At 41.1% G+C, this 20112-nt stretch overlaps 1 protein-coding gene across 1 annotated transcript in view; it reads left to right on the plus strand.

Moving 5' to 3' along the window:
- SLC38A1 (solute carrier family 38 member 1) overlaps window positions 1–13846 on the plus strand; it is an 83589-nt gene extending 69743 nt beyond the window's left edge. The window contains exons 13-16 of the mRNA XM_061639883.1: window positions 3716–3834; window positions 5253–5394; window positions 5490–5587; window positions 7803–13846. Coding sequence (XP_061495867.1) covers window positions 3716–3834; window positions 5253–5394; window positions 5490–5587; window positions 7803–7880 — 437 coding nt within the window. The 3' untranslated portion in view covers window positions 7881–13846. The remainder of the gene's footprint in view (window positions 1–3715; window positions 3835–5252; window positions 5395–5489; window positions 5588–7802) is intronic.
- The last annotated feature ends 6266 nt before the right edge of the window (window positions 13847–20112 follow it).

Genomic DNA, 20112 nt, shown 5'->3' on the forward strand with positions numbered 1-20112 from the left:
AAATGATAAACAAGCAGCTCTGATTTTTTTAGATGCTGAAAAAGCATTTGATAATTTGAATTGGAAATTTATGTTCCAGGTTTTGGAGCAAATGGACTTTGGAGACAACTTTATAAAATGGATTAGATCGATTTATACATCACAGAAGGCCCAGATAATTGTTAATGGAGACTTAACGGACTCATGTGAAATACAAAAGGGTACAAGACAGGGATGTCCATTATCTCCCCTTTTATTTATTTTGGTTTTAGAAGTGTTGCTTAGAGATATAAGGCAAGATAAAAGGATTTCGGGATTAAAAATAAAAAAAGAAGAATATAAATTGAGAGCATTTGCTGATGATTTGATAATTGTACTAGAAAACCCTTTGGAAGGAATTCATATACTGATGGACAAATTAAAAGAATTTGGACCTTTAGCAGGATTTAAGATCAACAATCAAAAAACAAAGATGTTGGTGAAAAATTTAACTTTAAGGGAACAGAAAGAGTTAATGGACAAGACAGATTTTACAATAGAAAAAAAGTTGAAATATCTAGGCATCATCATGACAAATAAAAACTCAAAGTTGTTTCACAATAATTACGAAAAATTATGGTCAGAGATTAAGAAAGACTTGCTAAGATGGGATAAACTACAACTGTCATTAATGGGTAGAATATCTGTGATAAAAATGAATGTATTACCGAGAATGATGTTTTTGTTTCAAACAATACCTGTAATATCCTCTGATTTACCTTTTAAACAATGGCAAAAAGATATTTCTAAATTTGTATGGCAAGGAAAAAAACCAAGAGTTAAATTTAAATTACTTCAAGACGCTAAAGAAAGAGGAGGACTGGGATTACCAAATTTGAGACTTTATTTTGCTGCCTGCTGTTTAGTCTGGATAAAGGAATGGATCTTATTGAGGAATAAAAGACTATTGGATTTGGAGGGCCACAATCTGAAGTGGGGATGGCATGGATATCTATGGTATGACAAAGTAAAAGTAAATGTAGACTTTAATAATCATTTTATAAGACGTCCTCTGTTGAAAATATGGAATAGATACAAACCAAGGTTTTATTCGAAAATACCATTATGTGTCTCAAGTCAAGAAGCTTTTTATAGAAGAGAAATGTCTGGAAAAGAGAAATGGTTAACTTATCAAGAACTATTAGAAAATGTACATGGAGAATACATAATGAAAGAGAGAGAACAATTGATAAAGGAAGGATATAGTTTTCATTGGTTTGCCTATTTACAATTGTTAGAAAGATATAAAATGGACAAGAAAATGTATGGGTTTGAAATAAATAAATCTGATTTTGAAATAGGTTTGTGTACAAATGATGAAAACATAATTGCAAAAATGTATAAACTTTTATTGAAAATGGATATGGAGGAAGAACAAGTAAAAGAGTGCATGGTAAAGTGGGCAAAAAATTTTGGTCATAACATACAAATGGATCAATGGGAAAATATGTGGAAAAAAGGCTTGAAATTTACATTATGTTATAATCTTAAAGAAAATTTTTATAAAATGATGTACCGTTGGTACATGACTCCAGAAAAGCTGTCAAAAATGTATAGTAATGTCTCTAATGTTTGTTGGAAATGTAAACAACAAGAAGGATCTTTTTATCATATGTGGTGGTCATGTAAAAAGGCGAAATTATTTTGGGCACAGATAGGTAGGAAGATGCAAAAAATTCTAAAGATAAATATTCGGTCAAAACCAGAATTTTTCTTATTGGGTTTTATGGATAAACAAATAGAAAAGAAATATGGAAGAATAATATTATATATGATTACGGCAGCAAGATTATTATATGCACAAAAGTGGAAAATGGAATCAACACCAACAATGGAAGAATGGTTATTGAAATTAATGGACTTAGTAGAAATGGATAAATTGACATGTTTACTTAGAGAAAAATCGACAGATACATTTCTTAAGGAATGGAAACCTCTCTTAGACTTTTTGTTGAAAGATCAAAATAAAATGATGATACTGGGATTTGACGATTAATTAAGACAGCCTATGGAGAAAAGGGACTCTGTATGTATACATTAAGGGACAGGTTTGATGTATATTATATACTTATAGCTGATCTGCGACAAATCGGAAGTCAACTATTTTATTTTCATTTTTTTGTTGATGTATTGTTATGTCTTTTTGACTTTGTTTTGTTTGTCTTTGGAAAAATTTGAATAAAAATTATTAAAAAAAAAAAAGAGATAACATTAAGTTCCAAACAATAGATTTTATTTCTAAAGTCCATAGACTCCAAATCTTGTTCCTGTTCCACGTTTGTTCCAATCTCCGGGATCTCCTCTCTCACAGGGACCCCTGTTCCAGTCTCCAGGGTCTCCTCTCTCACAGGGACCCCTGTTCCAGTCTCCAGGGTCTCCTCTCTCACAAGGACCCCTATGTCTTTAATCTCCTGTGTCTCCAAACAATAGATTTTGTTTCTAAAGTCCATAGACTCCAAATCTTTTTCCTGTTCCACGTTTGTTCCAATCTCCGGGGTCTCCTCTCTCACAGGGACCCCTTCCAGGGTCACCTCTCTCACAGGGACCCCTATATCTTTAATCTCCTGCTTCATTTTACTCAATTCAATTTTCAGCTCCTTACAACCCTGTCGCAGGTTTTGTTTCGTTATCTCAATCTCATCCATTATTTTCTGAAACATAGTTATTTCCAGATTCTCAGCCACTTTCTTAATTGCCATTTTAAAAGAAAAATATAGGAAAACCACTTCTTATTTCAGCAACAATTGGGTTAATACTCCAAACTTGGTGACATCACAGTATAAACAGAGCAGACAGCCTTATCTCTCCATGCTTAAGTAAACAAAATGTAGTTCCCAGGATCGAAACAATTAATGGCGGTCGTCAGGAAACAGATTCGTCAAAATAAAATAGACCAAAAAGAGAGTAGTCTCAGACAATATAATATTCTTCAAAATAAAAATCTGGAATAGAAATCCCTCTTCTGTGTATATCTTTAGAATGCAAATCCAGGACAGCTTTTTGCAACAAAAACAGAGATAAGCTATTAATTAGTGAGTAGCAGAGAGAAGTTATGGCTCCCCAGTGAGATGTCAAAAACCGATCAATCTGGCAAATCTCTTTTAAACAGCAACAATTTAAGTCAAGTAAAAGAAAAATATAGAAAGAAGGGTGCTTGCCTGTTAGTGCGTTCTCTCTTAGAAGATAAGATGAACGTTCGCTTTATCAGATAGAGCTTGTTGTTGAAAATCCGTCCCACCTTCGTCGGCTGGACCTCGTCCCATAAATTAATGAGATCTGGTCGTCCCAACAAAAATAGGCTTTGAGGTTAATCTCTTCGTTTCTCCCTACCCGGGAGAAGTTTAATCAGTCAAAAAAAAAAAAATCTGACTGATATATCTGAATAAGCTTCTTTTGAGGCAGGAGCCCGTCTCAAAAGCAGGCACAGGCTAAGTCACCCTTCCCGGAAGTCTAAACTCCACAAATTTAATGGTACTTCGTCCCAGGCAAGTGTCCCTCATGTTTCAGCCTGAATTTGATCTTCAAGGTTCACTGGAGCAGAGGTTAAAATGTTGTTTTCAATTCATCCTGCTTCATCACCAGCCCTATTGCCCGCAGATGAATCATTTGTTGTTTGAGATGGCTCTTGCTAAGTGACAGCTTCTATGAATTAATTTGTCTAATTGCTGGAACAGTTCTCTCTTTGTCTTCCTTACAGAAACTGTGCAGTCAGATCTGCTTCACAAGTATCAGAGTAAAGATGACATCCTCGTCTTAACAGTTCGTGTTGCTGTCATCGCGGCAGTCATTCTCACAGTCCCAGTGTTGTTTTTCACTGTAAGTCAGAATCTCCTGTTCATTTGGCAATATATTACCATTTCCTAGGCACAGCAATCACAGCCCTTTGTATTCATTTAGATGTCAGCCTGTTGAAGGTGGACTACAGTTTAAACTCAACTCCCCCTTCCAAACAAAAGTACAAGTAAACAATAGCAGTGCTTGAGATATTTTTGTTCAAACTCAAGCCTGACAAAATAACAGTAAGATGAACTCCAGCAGCAGCTGACAATTTCCACCTTCATCAAGCAACATTTATGGGGTTCAGATTTTTTCAGTCCATGAATTTCATCTGGTACATAATTGATCCCCATTACACCTGCTCGCAACTGGCATTGTTCCTTTCCCCAACCACACTTCAGAGAGTGGATACGCTCAGGAGGCATAGAACCCTCAAGGCTGTGTGGAAATTCTCCCTGCCTGTCATATATTGTCCTTTCTCCTAGAGGGACTACTCCTTGTGCTTTCTCTTGATGCTAAAGTGCTGGAACAGGAACATGGGAACCTCTTGTGGAGAAGCATTCTAGAATCATCACTTGGGCCTAGAGAGCAGATGTAGTAAACATGGTGCCCTCCAGATGTGATTGGACTCAACTCTTGTCAGCTCCAGCTAGCATAGGCAAAGGTCCGGGATCATGGTGGTCCAATGATATCAAGAGGGTACACTTTGGCTGCCCAAACTCTTTGTGGAGAGTTGGTGGTTATTAATGGTGTAGTGCAAAGGTCAAGTTGGGAATAGAAGCGTACTGTACGGAATCTCCAGATGAAATGCAGGACGGTTCCTGTGAATTCCTGGCTCTAGTGGCCATCATTCCATGCCACATTGTGAGCTCCAATAGTAATCAGAAGGCAGAAATATGACATATTTTGGTGCAGGAAAACTGCCAAGAAAATCCCCTTTCTTGTCATGAGTCTGATTTTCTAAGCTGTTAGAGAAAGGATGAAATTCACCCTGGCAGAAGAGTAATTAATTTTGACACTAGAACAAATAATGTTAACTTTAAAAGCCTGCAGCTGAAATGAAATAGCATCTGCTGGAAATGCAGATAATGCTCTCTCTCTCTCTCTCTCTCTCTCTCTCTCTCTCACACACACACACACACACACACACACACACACACACACACACACACACACACACACACACACACACAGCCTGCAGCTGAAATGAAATAGCATCTGCTGGAGATGCAGATAATGCTCTCTCTCTCTCTCTCTCTCTCTCTCTCTCTCTCTCTCTCTCTCACACACACACACACACACACACCGCCCCCACACCACCCACCCCAATTACCATGTCTAAGTCCTCTGGAGTGACTTTTGAATCAAACAAATCTAAGTGCACATACAAAAGCAAATTAGGAAGAATTCCATATGCAAACTATATCTGAAAGAGTTCTCTTTTTTTCCCTCTACAGGTGCGCTCTTCTATATTTGAGCTTGCCAGAAAAACTAAATTTCACTTATGCCGTCATGTTGTGGTTACTTTGATCCTTTTGGCGATCATTAACTTGTTAGTTATTTTCATACCTTACATGGAGGATATTTTTGGAGTTGTAGGTACAGTATTCAAATTATATTTGATTAAATGTTTTTTCTTGCAGCTGGCTTAAACTCATCTGGTGTAACTAAATTCATGTCTCTGATTGCCACAGGGGTAACTTCTGCCAATATGCTGATTTTTATTCTCCCATCATCACTTTATTTAAAAATCACCCACCAAGATGGATCAAAGCTGATTCAGAGGATTTGGGTAAGTTTCATCAGATCAGAGGTTCTTGAGCTTTGTCATAGTAACCCTCCCTAAACCAAACCTAAAACTGTAGGCCTCCCAAAGTATAAAACCTTTATTTTAAGGTTTTCACCTCTTTCAAAGAGCCCCAGTCATGCTCCAGTACAAAATGGAAGTTCCCTCATTCATTTCAGCAGAAGGAGAGGACAGATCCATGATTAGAAAATAATGCACATTGGCATCTCAAAGTCTCCTGCACTGGTCAGGGTGTTTGTACTACTGATGACCTAGTCAAAGAGAACCAGTTCAGATGTAACAGTATCATACTAAGAAACCATGGGCCAAAGTCTTGCTGTTCTTACTAGGTGGTGGAGAGGGTTAATTGTTTGTGATTACATTTATATCCCACTTTTCTCCCAAGGAGCACGAGTATACAAATATGGTTTTCCCCCTACCAATTTTATTCTCACAGCAACCCTGTAAGATAGGTTAGGCTGAAAGACGGGTTGAAGAGCCCTTTACCTGAATTGTGCCTATGGAAGGAATAAATCAGCAGGTGGATATTCCAAATCACACAGTTAACATTGTGCAGTGCAGGAGGCTCTGTCCCTGCTATCATGTCCCCATCAGCCTCATCCCCTATTATATATGCACTGGGAGGGAAGGAGCCCACTCTGTGTGTGAGAACCTTAGACATGCAGATGTTTCAATCACAGTGGGAATCTATGAGCATAGAGCAGACATTATTCTATTTATTCTATTATTCTATTTACTGAGTTATTCTTATCCCATCCTTCATCAAACACACAATCCCAGGGTGGAGTAGCTTCTCCCGAACACATGGAAGGCAGGGGACTCGAGCTTGATAATTTAAACCCAATTTGGATGGCTTTAAAAGAGGATTAGGCAAATTCATGAAGGACAAGACTATCAGTGGCTACTTGCCATGATGGTTATATTCTACTCCACTGTTGAATACCAGTTGCTGATAATCACAGGTGGGGAGAACTCAGGTTCTGCTTGTGGGCTTCTGAGGCATCTCATTGGCCACTCACAGTGCTGAACTACATGCTCCCTTGACCTGATCCAGTAGGGCTGTTCTTATGACAAGGAGCTGGAGCTCAGCAGGGAGATGTAAAACCAGGAAGGTCCAAAGGGGACTGAGGCTTATATCCTCACTTCCAGCTACTGCTCTTCCTGGTCATCTGCTGTTTGCAGCTGAATCTTCCTCCTCCCAGGTATATCCTTCGTCCCAAGAAGAAACCAGGCAAAAGAGCCTCTTGGTAGCCAGATGGTGTTACTGTGTTAACTCTGGGCATTCCATTAGATCTGCTGCCTAAGGACTGAAAGGGGAAAATCAATGATCAAGATAGGGCTTGGGGTATGGTCAGAGGGCCAAAACAAGACATCCTTGAGACAAAATTCAGGCTGCCTTGGGGCTATAGCAGGTTCTTCTAGATCCTCAGCTGAAGTGGGGTTCTCTGCAGGGTCCCATTTCTCTTCCTCTGAGGAGGTCTGCTCTGGGTCGGGTGGGATCCTGACTGGTTCATTCAAGACATGGCTTGTGTTCAACATCAGTTCCCTCAAATGTAGGTGCTCAAATGTAGTATGAAATGCAACTCCATGAAAATCTGGCAAAATTAGCATCATCATCATCTTTATTGCTACGGTCGTAGACCAGAACATCCATGTATAAAGCCATGAACAATTACAACAAAAGTACAAAGACACAACCATAATAAATAAAACAGTAGAAAACTATGGAACAATAAAACAGTTACATGGAGTAGCGGGAACAATCATAATAAAACAGTAAAAACTATGTAACAATAAAACAATTATAAAACTATGGAGTAGTGGGAACATCTGAAGGGATAGATACCCTCCGAGCTGATTGGGCCGCAAAAATATATTTAGCTACTAGCAAGGTAGTATCCCTGCTAGCCGCTGACAGAAGATAAAAGAGTAAGCGGTCAAGCGGTTTATAAGGAAATTTATTTATAATAGGAGTTATAAATTTAGAACGAATATCATCATATAGAGAACACTCAAAGACAACGTGGAATAAGGTTTCTATGACGTTAATTGCAAAATTGGCAATTCAGTGCACAGTCAGTTTGTCTTTACCTTTACCATTAAGATCTTTCTGCTTAGCTTTGAAGCCCATTCTCATTTGGTAACCTCTTCACGAAAATAAGTTCTGCTAGCTGAAATACTTTTCTCATTTTGGTTCCAGGCCTCTCTCTTTTTGGCATTAGGGATATTGTTTTCCTTGGTGAGCATTCCTCTCGTCATCTATGACTGGGTGCATTAAGGAGACACTGATGAAGGCCACTGAAGTTAATGGGACATTAAGAAGAATACATTTCCATTTTGCTACTCAACAAAATCACCATTATCCCATTTTGTCAAAATGTCCATCCATGCTTTGTGAGTTTCCTTCGCCAAATCAAAATAATGAAATACCAGTAGGATGCAATGTCCTGCAGGAGACATTTTATTTTATTTTATTTTTCATGTTATTTTCCATGTTCCCGCAAGCTACTCCATCAGTATTAAGTTTATGATGGTGGTCAGTACAATTTTTACATACTGATAGGTTTGTCCATTGGTCATAGGCAATCTGTATGTGGTAACTGACACTAAATAACTGAAGTTATATACTTGCAAATATATCAGTTTGTTTTCAACTATCGGTTAACCATCCGTGATTAAACTTAGCACTCATTCCCTTGAGATAACTTTGCCTCTACCTGGTTGTGCTGGTACAGCAGTGTGGTTAATGGATAAATAACCTAGCATTAGGTTACAGATGAAATCTATAGGGTCTTTGGTATCAATGAACAAAGCCTGTATACAATTTAGTCTTAGTAGGTTACCTCTACTGGGAGTTGTCTTTGTACATTCAGGTTTGTTAGTATTCATGGTAGTTTCAAACATGCATGTTTTGTTTGAAGAAATGGTTAGTGTCCAAATAGATGTCCCCTGGGGATGTAAATACATTGATAGGGTAGGTGGCTGGCAATTACAGAATTGTTGGTTTCAGTCTGGAGCTGCAGAGATGATGACTTCTTAATGAGCAGTTGGTGTAGCAAACTGCTGGACGGATATACTAGAAAAGAAGAAAAGATTTGCCTAGACTTTGACCCAGCAGTTTAAAAGTGGGATCCCACCCTGTTATGAAACAGAATGAGCACAGACAAAGCAGGAGCTTGTCTCAGCTAAATAGGTGAGGTGGCAGTTATTTGAAAACATCTTTTACATCTGTCACAAATGGCTTTTTCAGAATTTCATTGCCTTTTCAGAATTTATGAGAATTTTACAGAATTGGTGAGAAGTTCTGACATGTGTATTTCCCAGTTTGAGTTTGTGTGTGGGGGGGGTGTATGTTATAGAGCAGTGGACTACAGCATTCAGGGTGCACAGGGCTCTAAAGCTCACCAGTCCATACTTCTGTCTGCACCTGACAGCAGATGTAGGGAGAGAAGACCTTGGAGGACAAGTGAAGGGAAAGCTCTCAGCCTGATGAGGGAGAAAGGAGTTTTGTGAGAGACGACTGCTAAGACAGAGTAGATATAGGCCACCAGTTGCCAACTGAGAAGTTAACACAGTGTGCATATGACGATGTAGTAAGCCAGTTGATTGTTGAGAATTTTACCACACATCAAGTGAAGATGTGCAGTAAATTGAATATCTGCATCTACCCACTGTCAGCATCCATTCTGATGACTGGCTTTATGGGAGCTCTTATGGGAGTCCAATCAGCAGCCTTCAGCATTTTCAGACTCAGACCCACCTTTAATCCAAACATGCATTTGGTTACCAATTTCTTCTATTTTTTTACCATATATTTGTATGGTGGTAGTGCTGCTGTTGAAACTACCTTAAATCTGGTTGTGATCCAGTGATGAGTCCCGACTCGCCAGTTGAACACCAGAGGACTCTATGATTCTACATTATTCATGTAATGTGCTCTACCCTTGAAGACAGACAAGAAATTTCAACCTGAACAGAATGCTACGGTCAAGCTACTGAAAGCACTGTTATGCCACTTTTACCAGAACTACAATTCCCAGAGTTCCCTTGAAAGAGGGACTAATTGTTAAACTACTCAGGGAATTGTAGCTCTGTGAAGGGAATAGGGAGTCTCCTAACAATTCTCAGCACCCTTAACAAACTACAGTTCCCAGGATTCTTTGGGGGAAGGTATGACTGTTTAATGTGGCATAATAGTGCTTTTAATGTCTAGTGCAGATGTGGCCAGGCACTAGGCAGAATGGTCATGTTACGGTGATTTTAAAATAGCTACATTGATTAATCAAGTTCAAGGTGCTGTTTTAGACATATAAATCCCTGCTCTGGGTTTCATCCATTCTGATAAATGCGGTTATCTTCAACTAGGAGCAGGACTTTTTCTGAGGTAGCCCCAAACTCTTGAGGACTACTCCGCTTCTCCCTCTACTCTTTCTCTTTCTTCGGAGCCTGGTGAGGACATATGATAAGCTTTTGGGAGATAGGTACTTTAAGGATGAGTCTTTTGTTGGTTGGTCTAAGCTAAATTCTGATTTATTATGTATTAGGCTGGGGTGGCTTGGATAGGTTTTAAGTATTTTTAAAAGGGGTTAACAGTTTATATTGATTTTAATCTATTTATGAACTATTCCAAAAACTTTTTAAAGTTGAAAAATTGCACATAAATACTGTAAATAAATAATAACTATGGAGAGAGTAGAATAGGACCAGTTCCCCCTACCAAGAACTAGTTAAGACACATGGGACTCTAAAGCAGGTTGTGAGAATCTCTCTGTCCTTTCCAGGAACAAATGGAGATAAGTCAAATTGATCTCTAAAACCAGACCACACTGCAATTCTATGGCCTTTGGTCACATCCACGCTATAGAAACTTTAGTTTGTTGAGGGTGCTGAGAGTTGTAGTTCTGTGACAGGTAAACTATAGTTCCCAGGATTCTTTGGGGGAAGCCATGTGATTTAAATGTATGGCGTGGATGTGACCAATTGTTTTGGGGGTTCTCCATTATTTCCAATAGACCTGCTTTGAAGTATTAGTCTAGAATCATTGTGTTGATTCCAGACTTTCAGCATAAACCTAGATGTGTCTACTCAGACATAATTCCCATTGAGCTCAGTAGGGCTTACTCCCAAGTAACAGGATGCAGGATTGCAGCCTTAGTCATGCATAGAGTAACCGTATTGAAATCAATGAGACTGAAGTTAGTAACGATCAGCTTAAATTGATTTCAGTTTCCAAGCAGGGATGAGTCTGGATGGAAATCACTTGACTGCTTGGTTTTATTTACTGTGTTTGTGTATAATTCTGCTTAACTATGCCTCTTTGAAATCCCTTTTCTTGGCCCTTTTGCAGAGCCCCCAGATTTGTTTTATAAAAGGAAGTTTAAACTCTTTATAGGTTTAAAAGCCCCAAGGTATTTCCTCAAGCAGCTGCACCAGGTTTTCCTCTTGCATTGAGATAGTTTCTCGTGGATGTAGGTTTTCAGGCACTGCAATGAAAGAAACCAGGTTCCAGGGTGATTGTAATGTGAGATAGATAAATCTCAGTGCCAAATCCTACTCAGAGTAGACCCACTGAAATTATTGACCGTAGTTCTAATCTGAGTAGGAGTAACATTGAATGCCACCCCCAATATGTATATACACAGACACATCACAAGAACAGAGTACTAAAACAACAAAAAATGAGAGGATGCCAGCAAGGATGAGTACTAATCAAGCAGTGAAAGAGACTTCCCAAGTAGTCTTCACAAGTACCATCTCAGTGTCATGCAGGAAAACACAATTTGAAAACTGTCTCAAGCAAATCTATGTAACATGGCAAAGAAATAGGAGACACTTTGTTCTCCAGCAAGTGTCCACGCAGCAGAGACTTGTTCTGGAACAAACAAAGAGAAAGTTGTAACTGACTGCAATCTGAAGGGTCATGGGATTATCTTTCTGCATATGCAGAGCTGAGGCCTGTACACAACCTGACAAGCTGCTGCCAAAACTCAAGAGACTAGCCTCCAATACAGTGGAAGGATCTGTGGCCACTGAAAAAAGTGGAAGCAAGCACACTCTTGTGTATGCGCAGAGCATGTCTACATGCTGTCTCGATGGTAGCCTGAATTATTTCAGTGCCTGTTATCAACTATAGAAGCATGTTTTCCCCCCCTTTTTTAAATTATTATTCTCCTTGCACTGTTCTGTAATGAGAATTTCAGGATCATTATTATCCACCCTTGGGATCAACCAGTGTGTGTTTTATCCAGTTCAGCCTCTGGAATAATTATCCTACTGATATTCAGCCACCTGTACATTTTTTAACCAAAAGTCAAATGATACACTGTACATATTTAATCAGTACTATTTCATAACTGCTTTTATAAATATTTTGCCTCTTTGGGGAAAGTGTAGGACTTTAGAATGTCATATTATTTATCATGTCTGCAAAGTGCTTTACAAATAATATTTTGTTTCTGTTCAAAACCACATTGTGAAAGTAGATCAGTAATACTCTCATTTTACAGATGCAGAACTGAGGCCGAGAGAGAGAATGAATTGTTCATGGCTGAGCAAGGATTTGATCTTAGGTCTCCAGTTGAAGTCCAGCATTTTGTCCATTAGATTGTTGTTAAGAATGGTACAAAAATGAATTTCTGCTGGATTTGAACTGACAAGTGAAACTGTGTGCCAGATTTTGTTTTTGTCTTAAAACCAAACAAAAAAATCCTAATGTAAAACGGGCTGGTGATTCCTAGAAACTATCTTGAGATTCACCATAATATTGTGTAGATAAATTACCAAATGGATAAGCAATGGACAGTAATAAGCACACAAGGTGTTGCGGGGGGGGTAAGTCTCAGGGTCATGAGATGAAATTGACAGAAGTGTTCTCAATGTTAAATGATAGTTGGTTCCCCTTAGTTTGGGAATCACTAATTTTTGCAGTGGCATTTTACACTACAGGCAAAGCCATACCATCCAGTTCATGAATTCATTGCCCAAGGTTTCTTTATTATTATTAACAATAACTGTAATTAAAGCTATAGCAAAATTTCAAAGACAAGAAGTCACAATTCTAGCTTTTTGGCTTCCTTCACCAGCCTCAATTTACTCCTTTCCTGCCCTTCCTTTACAGCTTTTGATATTGACCAGGAGCTATGTTTTTAACTTGGGGTTGTATGCAAAGCAGCACTAAATCTTGGTCCCATCAGCACAAGGATTTCCATTTGCAGAGCAGGACTTTCTTCTCCTAGCCCCAAATCTGTTCTAGGAGTTCCTGCAACCTGCCAAAACAGATTTTGGGAGGAGGAGGGAAGTGCCATTTTGCAAGTAGAAATCCTTGTGCTAATGGGACAAGTTGGATACTGCCCTTAGATGGTTTGAAAAGGGGATTAGGAAAATTCAACAGCTGCTAGCCATAATAACTAAATAGAAAGTCCATGTTCTGAGACGGACCATTGAAGGGCAAACAGCAAGAGAGGGCTGCTGCTTTCATTACTTGCATTTGGGGGGTGGGGTTGTGTCCTGGATGCATTTAATTGCCCATTGTGGGAAACAGGATGCTTGACTAGATGGACTTTGGGCCTGATTTAGCAGGGTGTAAGAACTTACTATAAGGGCCTTGTCCAACCTTAGCTTATAGCACAGGACAGGTGCAATTACTGTAGAAGATCCCAATTATCTCACCACTCCACCCCGGGTAATGGAATTACAGGAATATCACATTTTCCCATCACAATACTTGGGGTGGGTGGGGAGGAAGATAAGGGGAGGGGAAAAGCAATGGATAGCAAAACTACTCCCAGTTGCATTCCATATGATATTGCACTATTGCTTGAAAACCAAATACAATCCAGATGAAACTAAGACATGCATATTATGTATGTCTTTCCTTGGTCCCAGTTCCACAAACTTCTTTCTGATACACTTTGGACAATGCCACAACAGAATGAATTTGCTTAGATGACTTTTTAAAAGCCTCTCAGATCTCCTCTGTCCAGGGATCTTCCTTTGTTCAGAAATGAGCATTCCTAAGAGTGCTTGGAATAAGGAAAGTGTTTCCTTTTGTTTTAGTTTCTTAAACTGAATATGTTCATTGTTTCTCAGTGTAAGGCCTTCTATTATCAAATATGAAGATAACACTGAGTGATGTTGTTAAACACAGGGCTGGTGGGACCTTGATACTCACATGCTGTATATATCCCCAAGTCTGATTTTTTTTTACACAACAACAACAAAAAGAATCTATGCAGTTGTGTTGTATTTTAGGAAAAGTTTCATTTGTGTATGAATATATATATATATATATATATATATATTGTAAATAAATAGGATGCTTCTATTTTTGCAGTTGTGTACTCTATAAAATGGAAGTGCTGAGGTAGTCTGTTCATATGGGTTATTAAAAAAGTGTTTGTAGCTAAACTTGAATAGTAGCATCAAAGCCTTAGCTTTTGACTTTGCTGAATTTACCCTCTCCCACTTTCACCCTGTCCACTTCCAAGTGTAATAAAGTTGCCTAAAGCAATTCTTAGGCTTATATAATTGTGTTGTTTACTGTAGCACATTTCTAAGAGCACAACCCAATTGAACTGCCAGACTTTGCTCCTATCTGCTATATATTTCTCTATGCTAACTGGAAGTGAAACGGAATCTTTTTTTCAGTGCCCTTTAATGTTCTAGGAATCTATGCTGTGATCCAGAGCCTCATCTGCGCTCAGATGTGCCCATAAACAATGAAGCTACCTTACATCAAGTCAAACCTTTGGTCAGAGCTTGGAAAAGTTACTTTTTTGAACTACAACTCCCATCAACCAATCTAGTGGCCATGCTGGCTGGGGCTGATGGGAGTTGTAGTTCAAAAAAGTAACTTTTCCAAGCTCTGCCTTTGGTCCATGTAACCCAGGTCTGCCTACTCTAAACTGGCAGCCATTCTCCAATGTCTAAGGCAGAGATCTTCCTCTGCTACTTGAGATCCTTTCATTGGAGATGCCTGGGACTGAACCTGAAACAATGTTCATCAATGAGCTTGTAGTCTCTCCCCCCCCCACATTGGAACATCTCCAGTCCCCACTAGATAGTTTAGTATATATTGGGGACAGGGTGCCGACTCAACACATGGTGGAACTCCAAATGGATGCCTGAGTGTGATTCATTAAGTACTGCTATCGACCAGACTCCTACTTCAACGGGGCTGTGCAAGTGCTGCTGAAATGAATGGAGGATAAGTTCCACCTACTCCTTTATTCATGTTGGATTGTCCTTTATGCAATGCAACCAGCAAGCTAGGCCCTTTTGAAAGGATTTTTGAATTCTGAAGATTCTAAAGATGTTCTATGAAGCGGGAGAATGAAGGCAGCTCCAGTACCAAGCAGGCTTTATTATTATTATTATTATTATTCTAAAAATGTCAACACTGATTATTAATCTTCTGGGACTGTTTTCAGTATGCTACTTTGAAGATAATGAAAAATGAGCCACAGTAAATAAATGAGTGGTATTTCTTTCTTGTTGCTTATGTCAGCATTCAATGAGAAGTTGTTTATCTGCTTCCACAGATTGGGTGAAATAGCTATTCTTCAATTATGGGAGTTATGTATTCCCTTCTCATCCATGTCAAGGAATACTCCTTAACTCACCATAAAAAAGCATAGACCTATGTTTGTGTATGTGTGTGTGCACGTGCCAGGGCCTTCTGGAGCTCTGAATCACAGCCTATAACAAAAGTGGTATCATTAGTGTCAAAAATAGTTTTGTCTAGAACAGCCCAAGGAAATTATGCACCATGTTAAAAAGAAGCACTGAAAGGGCATTTTGCTACCAGCATCGATTGATTGATTGGTCTGTTTGTTGGGAGATAATCCAGGCCTTACGTAGACCTGGACTGTGAAAAACTTGTTATGTACTGTCAGCACAGAGAGGAATCTTACCCACTGAATCAGTCCTTTGTTAAAAAAAAGTCACAAATATCTTGTGTAACGTATTTTTAAAACTGGAACACCTTGTTATTCAGTATTTTAATGTTGTCCTACTGGTTTCTAATAAATCCTTACACATTCCCTAGGCTTATTTTGTGACTGTGAAGCAGGGTAGGGCCTGAAGGAACACTTATTTTTAAAAAGCACAAATTTCAGTGGCGTGAAAAAATCAAAGCTCTTGCTTTTTAAATTACTGTATTATTTATTCTCTTTGGTGCTGCAGATACCTAAACAAAACTGGTTTAAAAAGTAAAAAAATATTATCCCTTTAAGAATTGAATGTACATTGCTTATATTAAATCAGATCTCTAAAGTCCTAAACTATGTTTAAGTTAAGTGATGTCCACTTGTGTTATTAAAAATAACTATTTGTAACATTATTTCACTCTGACTTGTGTGTCATTGTTCTCTGTGCTGTTCTTGTTTAATGATATATACAATGCTGTGTGTAAATAAAAACAACATAATTCTGAAAATCTCTGTGATCAATATAGTTTTTAAGCATGAAAGGGATGGTCTAAATTAAACTTAATGCTCCCATGTTCACCAACGCAGGAGTGAGGACCCACCAAGTAGCTCCACCCCTTAGTCCTTGTGTGAAAAGCTCAACCATCTGTAGCAATGGAGCCTTCACGCGTACAGCTGTACACATGAAGGCTTCATCACAACCCAGAAGAATAGGGAGCAGGGTTACTTGACACATTCTGTATTCTGCTCTCATGTTGACCAAGACATGAGTATTAATGCCCAAACAGGACTTAAGTTGGCTAAACACGAAGCAGCAATAATGAACATCAGGGTTCAATCACATCTTGGACCCAGAGGATGGAAAGATTAATGGCATGCGCAGGGGGAGTGGAATCAGGTCACAAATCCTTCAGGTTTCTTCAAGGGAGGAACTGAGCAAAGCAAACGGGGGGAGGGGGAGATGGGAGCCATCCCACGGTCTCCCAGCACCACCTTTCTATGTAAAAGAGGAAGCATCCGCCTGCCAGTGATACAGCGGCCTGGAAATGGGAGCCAGATCAGCCAATCCCCACTAATACCAACATTAAAAGTGGGAGTGAAGAGTGGAGCATATTGTCAGGAAGGGAGCTGACCTTTTCATTGGCAACTGCCCTTCAGGAGGGCCTGTCTTGCATTTTAAGATTTGGGGTAAGCGACAGTTGGTGAAACAGTTAACTTTTTAAATTCACTATCCTCTTGGGCTAATCTAGGGTAGAGCACTGGAGTGCCCCAGTTATTGTTCCTGCCCTGCATGCAGGGCCAGCTCCAGGTTTCTGGGGACCGTTGGGCACAGTGGCCCCTTGTCCCCAGGGCACCCAAGTGTTGCCTCGTGGTGGCTGCCACCACCTTAACACCTTCTGCACCCCTTTCCCTACCATAATTCTCCATCTTGTACTTCTTTTCTCCCTCGTGCCCCCCATACCCCTCATTTTCCTGCTTACAACCTCTCCCTTTCTCCTTACACCCTCACACCCCAAACACCTGCTCTTTCTCTCATACACACACCAGCCACACCTGCTCCCTACCCCCCTTTTTCCTTCATCCAAGCCATACCCCCATTTTTCTTACTCATTCACCAGCCTCTCCCACCCCATATCCATCCCTTTCTTCTCATGTTCCATGCCCCCATTTTTGTTTCTATCTCTCCAATCCCTCCTACCCCCTCCATTTTTCCTCACCCCAATCCCTCCTCTGCCATGCCATTTTTCTTTTTTCGTCACTAGCCCCTCCTGCCTCATACCCACACTTTCTCTCTCCAACCCCTCCTACTACCCCAACCCTCCTGCTCCTTGTTCCCCCGAACGCCTCTCTCTTTTGCCTCACCTCCATGCCCTTCCCCCTTCTGTCCCCCCCTCACAGACCCCTCTAGGACTCTCCTTCACTGCACACCCCTAACGGATGGGGGCTGCCGCCACCGCTCTGAGGGAGGCTTTCATTGCACACCAACGGAGGAGGCACCATTGCTTCTTGTACAACTCGAGTGTGTGAGTCATACGAGGTGAAGAGGGTGAGCGCTCACTGTGTGAGGCGGCAGCAGCAAGCAACAGTTGCGCCTCTTCTCAGGTGTTCAAGCAACAGCCTCCCTGCTTCCCACCCATCCTTTCTCGCCTCGCCTGCTGGCAACTCCTGCAGAAGAAGGAGGTGGCGGTGCTGCTGCAGCCGCTTTCTGGCATGAGCGAGCAGATGCCCATACCTTTTGCCTTGCATCACTCACTCACTCAAGCTGTGCCAGGCGATAATGGCAGGCCCCTGCAGCAACTAAGATGGCCTGTGGGAAGAGGTGACCAGGTCCAGTGCTGGTGGTGGTGAGGGGCCTGTGAGCTCATGTGCCCTTGGCCAGTGTCCAGCCTGGCCACCTGCCAGTGCCGGGCCTGCCTGCATGCTCACAGTTGGCTGGAAAAGAAAATGTCTGTCCGCTGTGTCCCGAGGGAGATGGAAATGTGTGCCACACAGTTCTGTCAAGTTTCACCTACATCTTGGACCAGCTACGAAACAGATAGTGACAACAAAAAAGGGTCATTTTGTAAACCAGAACGGAATATATGATGGTGGGTCAATAATGCTCACTTAACAGCCTTTAGGGCAGTGACCAGGAGCTTTTTATACCAGGTGGCCTGAACCACTGTTTTAACTCTGATTTATGGCTACCCTTCTGGGAACTGAGGTGTGCTGTTCTGCAAATTCAATCTTTAATTTTAGCAGGCCTGGCATCGTATTAGGGCAGCTACAAGGGTCCAGACTGCCCAGCAGGTCCTATCTGTCTGCCTGACTCTCCTCCCTCATCCAGTGGCACTGCCACCAGTCCACCCTCCCCAGCCTTGCCAGTTGGCAACACCCCCAGTCAACATCCCCCTGCCCGCTGCACAAAAAATCTACCTGAAACTGAAGATATAACTATTAAAACATACAATACTCAAGTTGGAAGGGGCCTGTAAGGCCATCAAGTCCAACCGTCTGCTCAATGCAGGAAACCAACTTAAAGCATACCTCACGGGTGGCTGTCCAGCTGCCTCTTGAATTCCTACAGTGTTGGAGAGTCCACTGCCTCCCTAGACAACTGGTTCCATTGTTGTACAGCTCTGACAGTTAGGAAGCTTTTCCTGATAACTTCCTGTAACGAGCCCATTATTCCATGTCCTGCACTCTGGGATGATAGAGAAGAGATCCCAGCCTTCCTCTTGTGTGGCAGCCTTTCAAGTACTTGAACAGTGCTGACATATATGCCCTCAGTCTTTTCTCAAGGCTAAATATGCCCAGTCCTTTCAGTCTCTCCTCATAGGGCTTTGGTTCCAGTCCCCTGATGCTCCTCCTCTGAACCTGTTGCAGTTTGTCTGCATCGTTCTTATAGTTCAGTGTCCAGAATTGGATGCAGTACTCAAGATGAGGCCTAACCAGTGCTGAATAGAGGGGACTAGTACTACACGCAATTTGGAAACTATATTTCTGTTAGTGCAGCCTAAAAGAGCATTTGCCTTTTTTATATCCACATCATACTTTTGGCTCATATTCAACTTGTGATCAAGAACAATTCCAAGATCCTTTTAGCATGTAATATTGTTGAGCCAAGTATCCCCCATCTTATAACTCTGCACTTGGTTTCTTTTTCCTAGGTGCAGAACTTTGCACTTATCCCAATTAAATTTCATTCTGTTGTTTTCAGCCCGATGCTCCAGCCTATCAAGGTCCGTTTGAATTTTGTTTCTGTCTTCCATGGTATTACCTATCCCTCCCAATTTTGTATCATCTGCAAATTTGATAAGCATCCCCTGCACCTCCTCATCCAAGTCGTTAATAAAAAAGTTGAAGAGCACTGGGCCCAGGACCAAGTCCTGTGGTATCCCATTCATTACCTTCCCTGCCAGTTTGAGAAGGTAACATTGAAAAGCACTCTTTGAGTACGATTCTGGAGCCAACTGTGGATCCACCTGATAGTTGTTCCATCCACCCCACATTTTGCTAGCTTGCTAATCAGAATATCATGAGGCACTTTGTCAAAAGCTTTGCCGAAGTCGAGAGATATTATGTCTACAGCATTCCCACAGTCTGGGAGACCCAGTGCCTGCAGGAAGAAGGGGACCACCATTGCCCAGGGAAGAAGGAGAGCCGTTTGCTGCTGCTGCTGCTCGGCTACCACCACCACCCTCTCCCTGTTGGACTTCTGCTCTGCAGGTGTCACACCTTGAAGGACCAGGCCCCCAGGTACTCAGCCAGCTGTTGCTGATATCATCCACCTGTCCCTGGAGGGGATACATAAGCTGGATGGCTGAGGTGGTTCCTGCTTTGCAGATTGCCTGGCTTTTTGCGGGTCTTAAGTCATGTGCCTGGGAGAGAGGACTCAGAGCCAAGGGGGGAGACTTGAGGGGGTCCAATTAGTGTAGTGACGGGTAGAGGGAGATATGACGTTGTGAGGAGGGCTTGCCAGGTAAGGGGAATGTGGCCCAGGCAGTTAACAACTGTGCCTTGTTCCGGCCCTCTCCAAACCTGCAGGTTTGTTTGTTGCCCTATCAGCCAGTTCTCAGGCCTCTGGATGCTGCTCCTAAATGC

Source organism: Rhineura floridana, chromosome 8, assembly GCF_030035675.1.
Source record: "Rhineura floridana isolate rRhiFlo1 chromosome 8, rRhiFlo1.hap2, whole genome shotgun sequence".
NCBI lineage: Eukaryota > Metazoa > Chordata > Lepidosauria > Squamata > Rhineuridae > Rhineura > Rhineura floridana.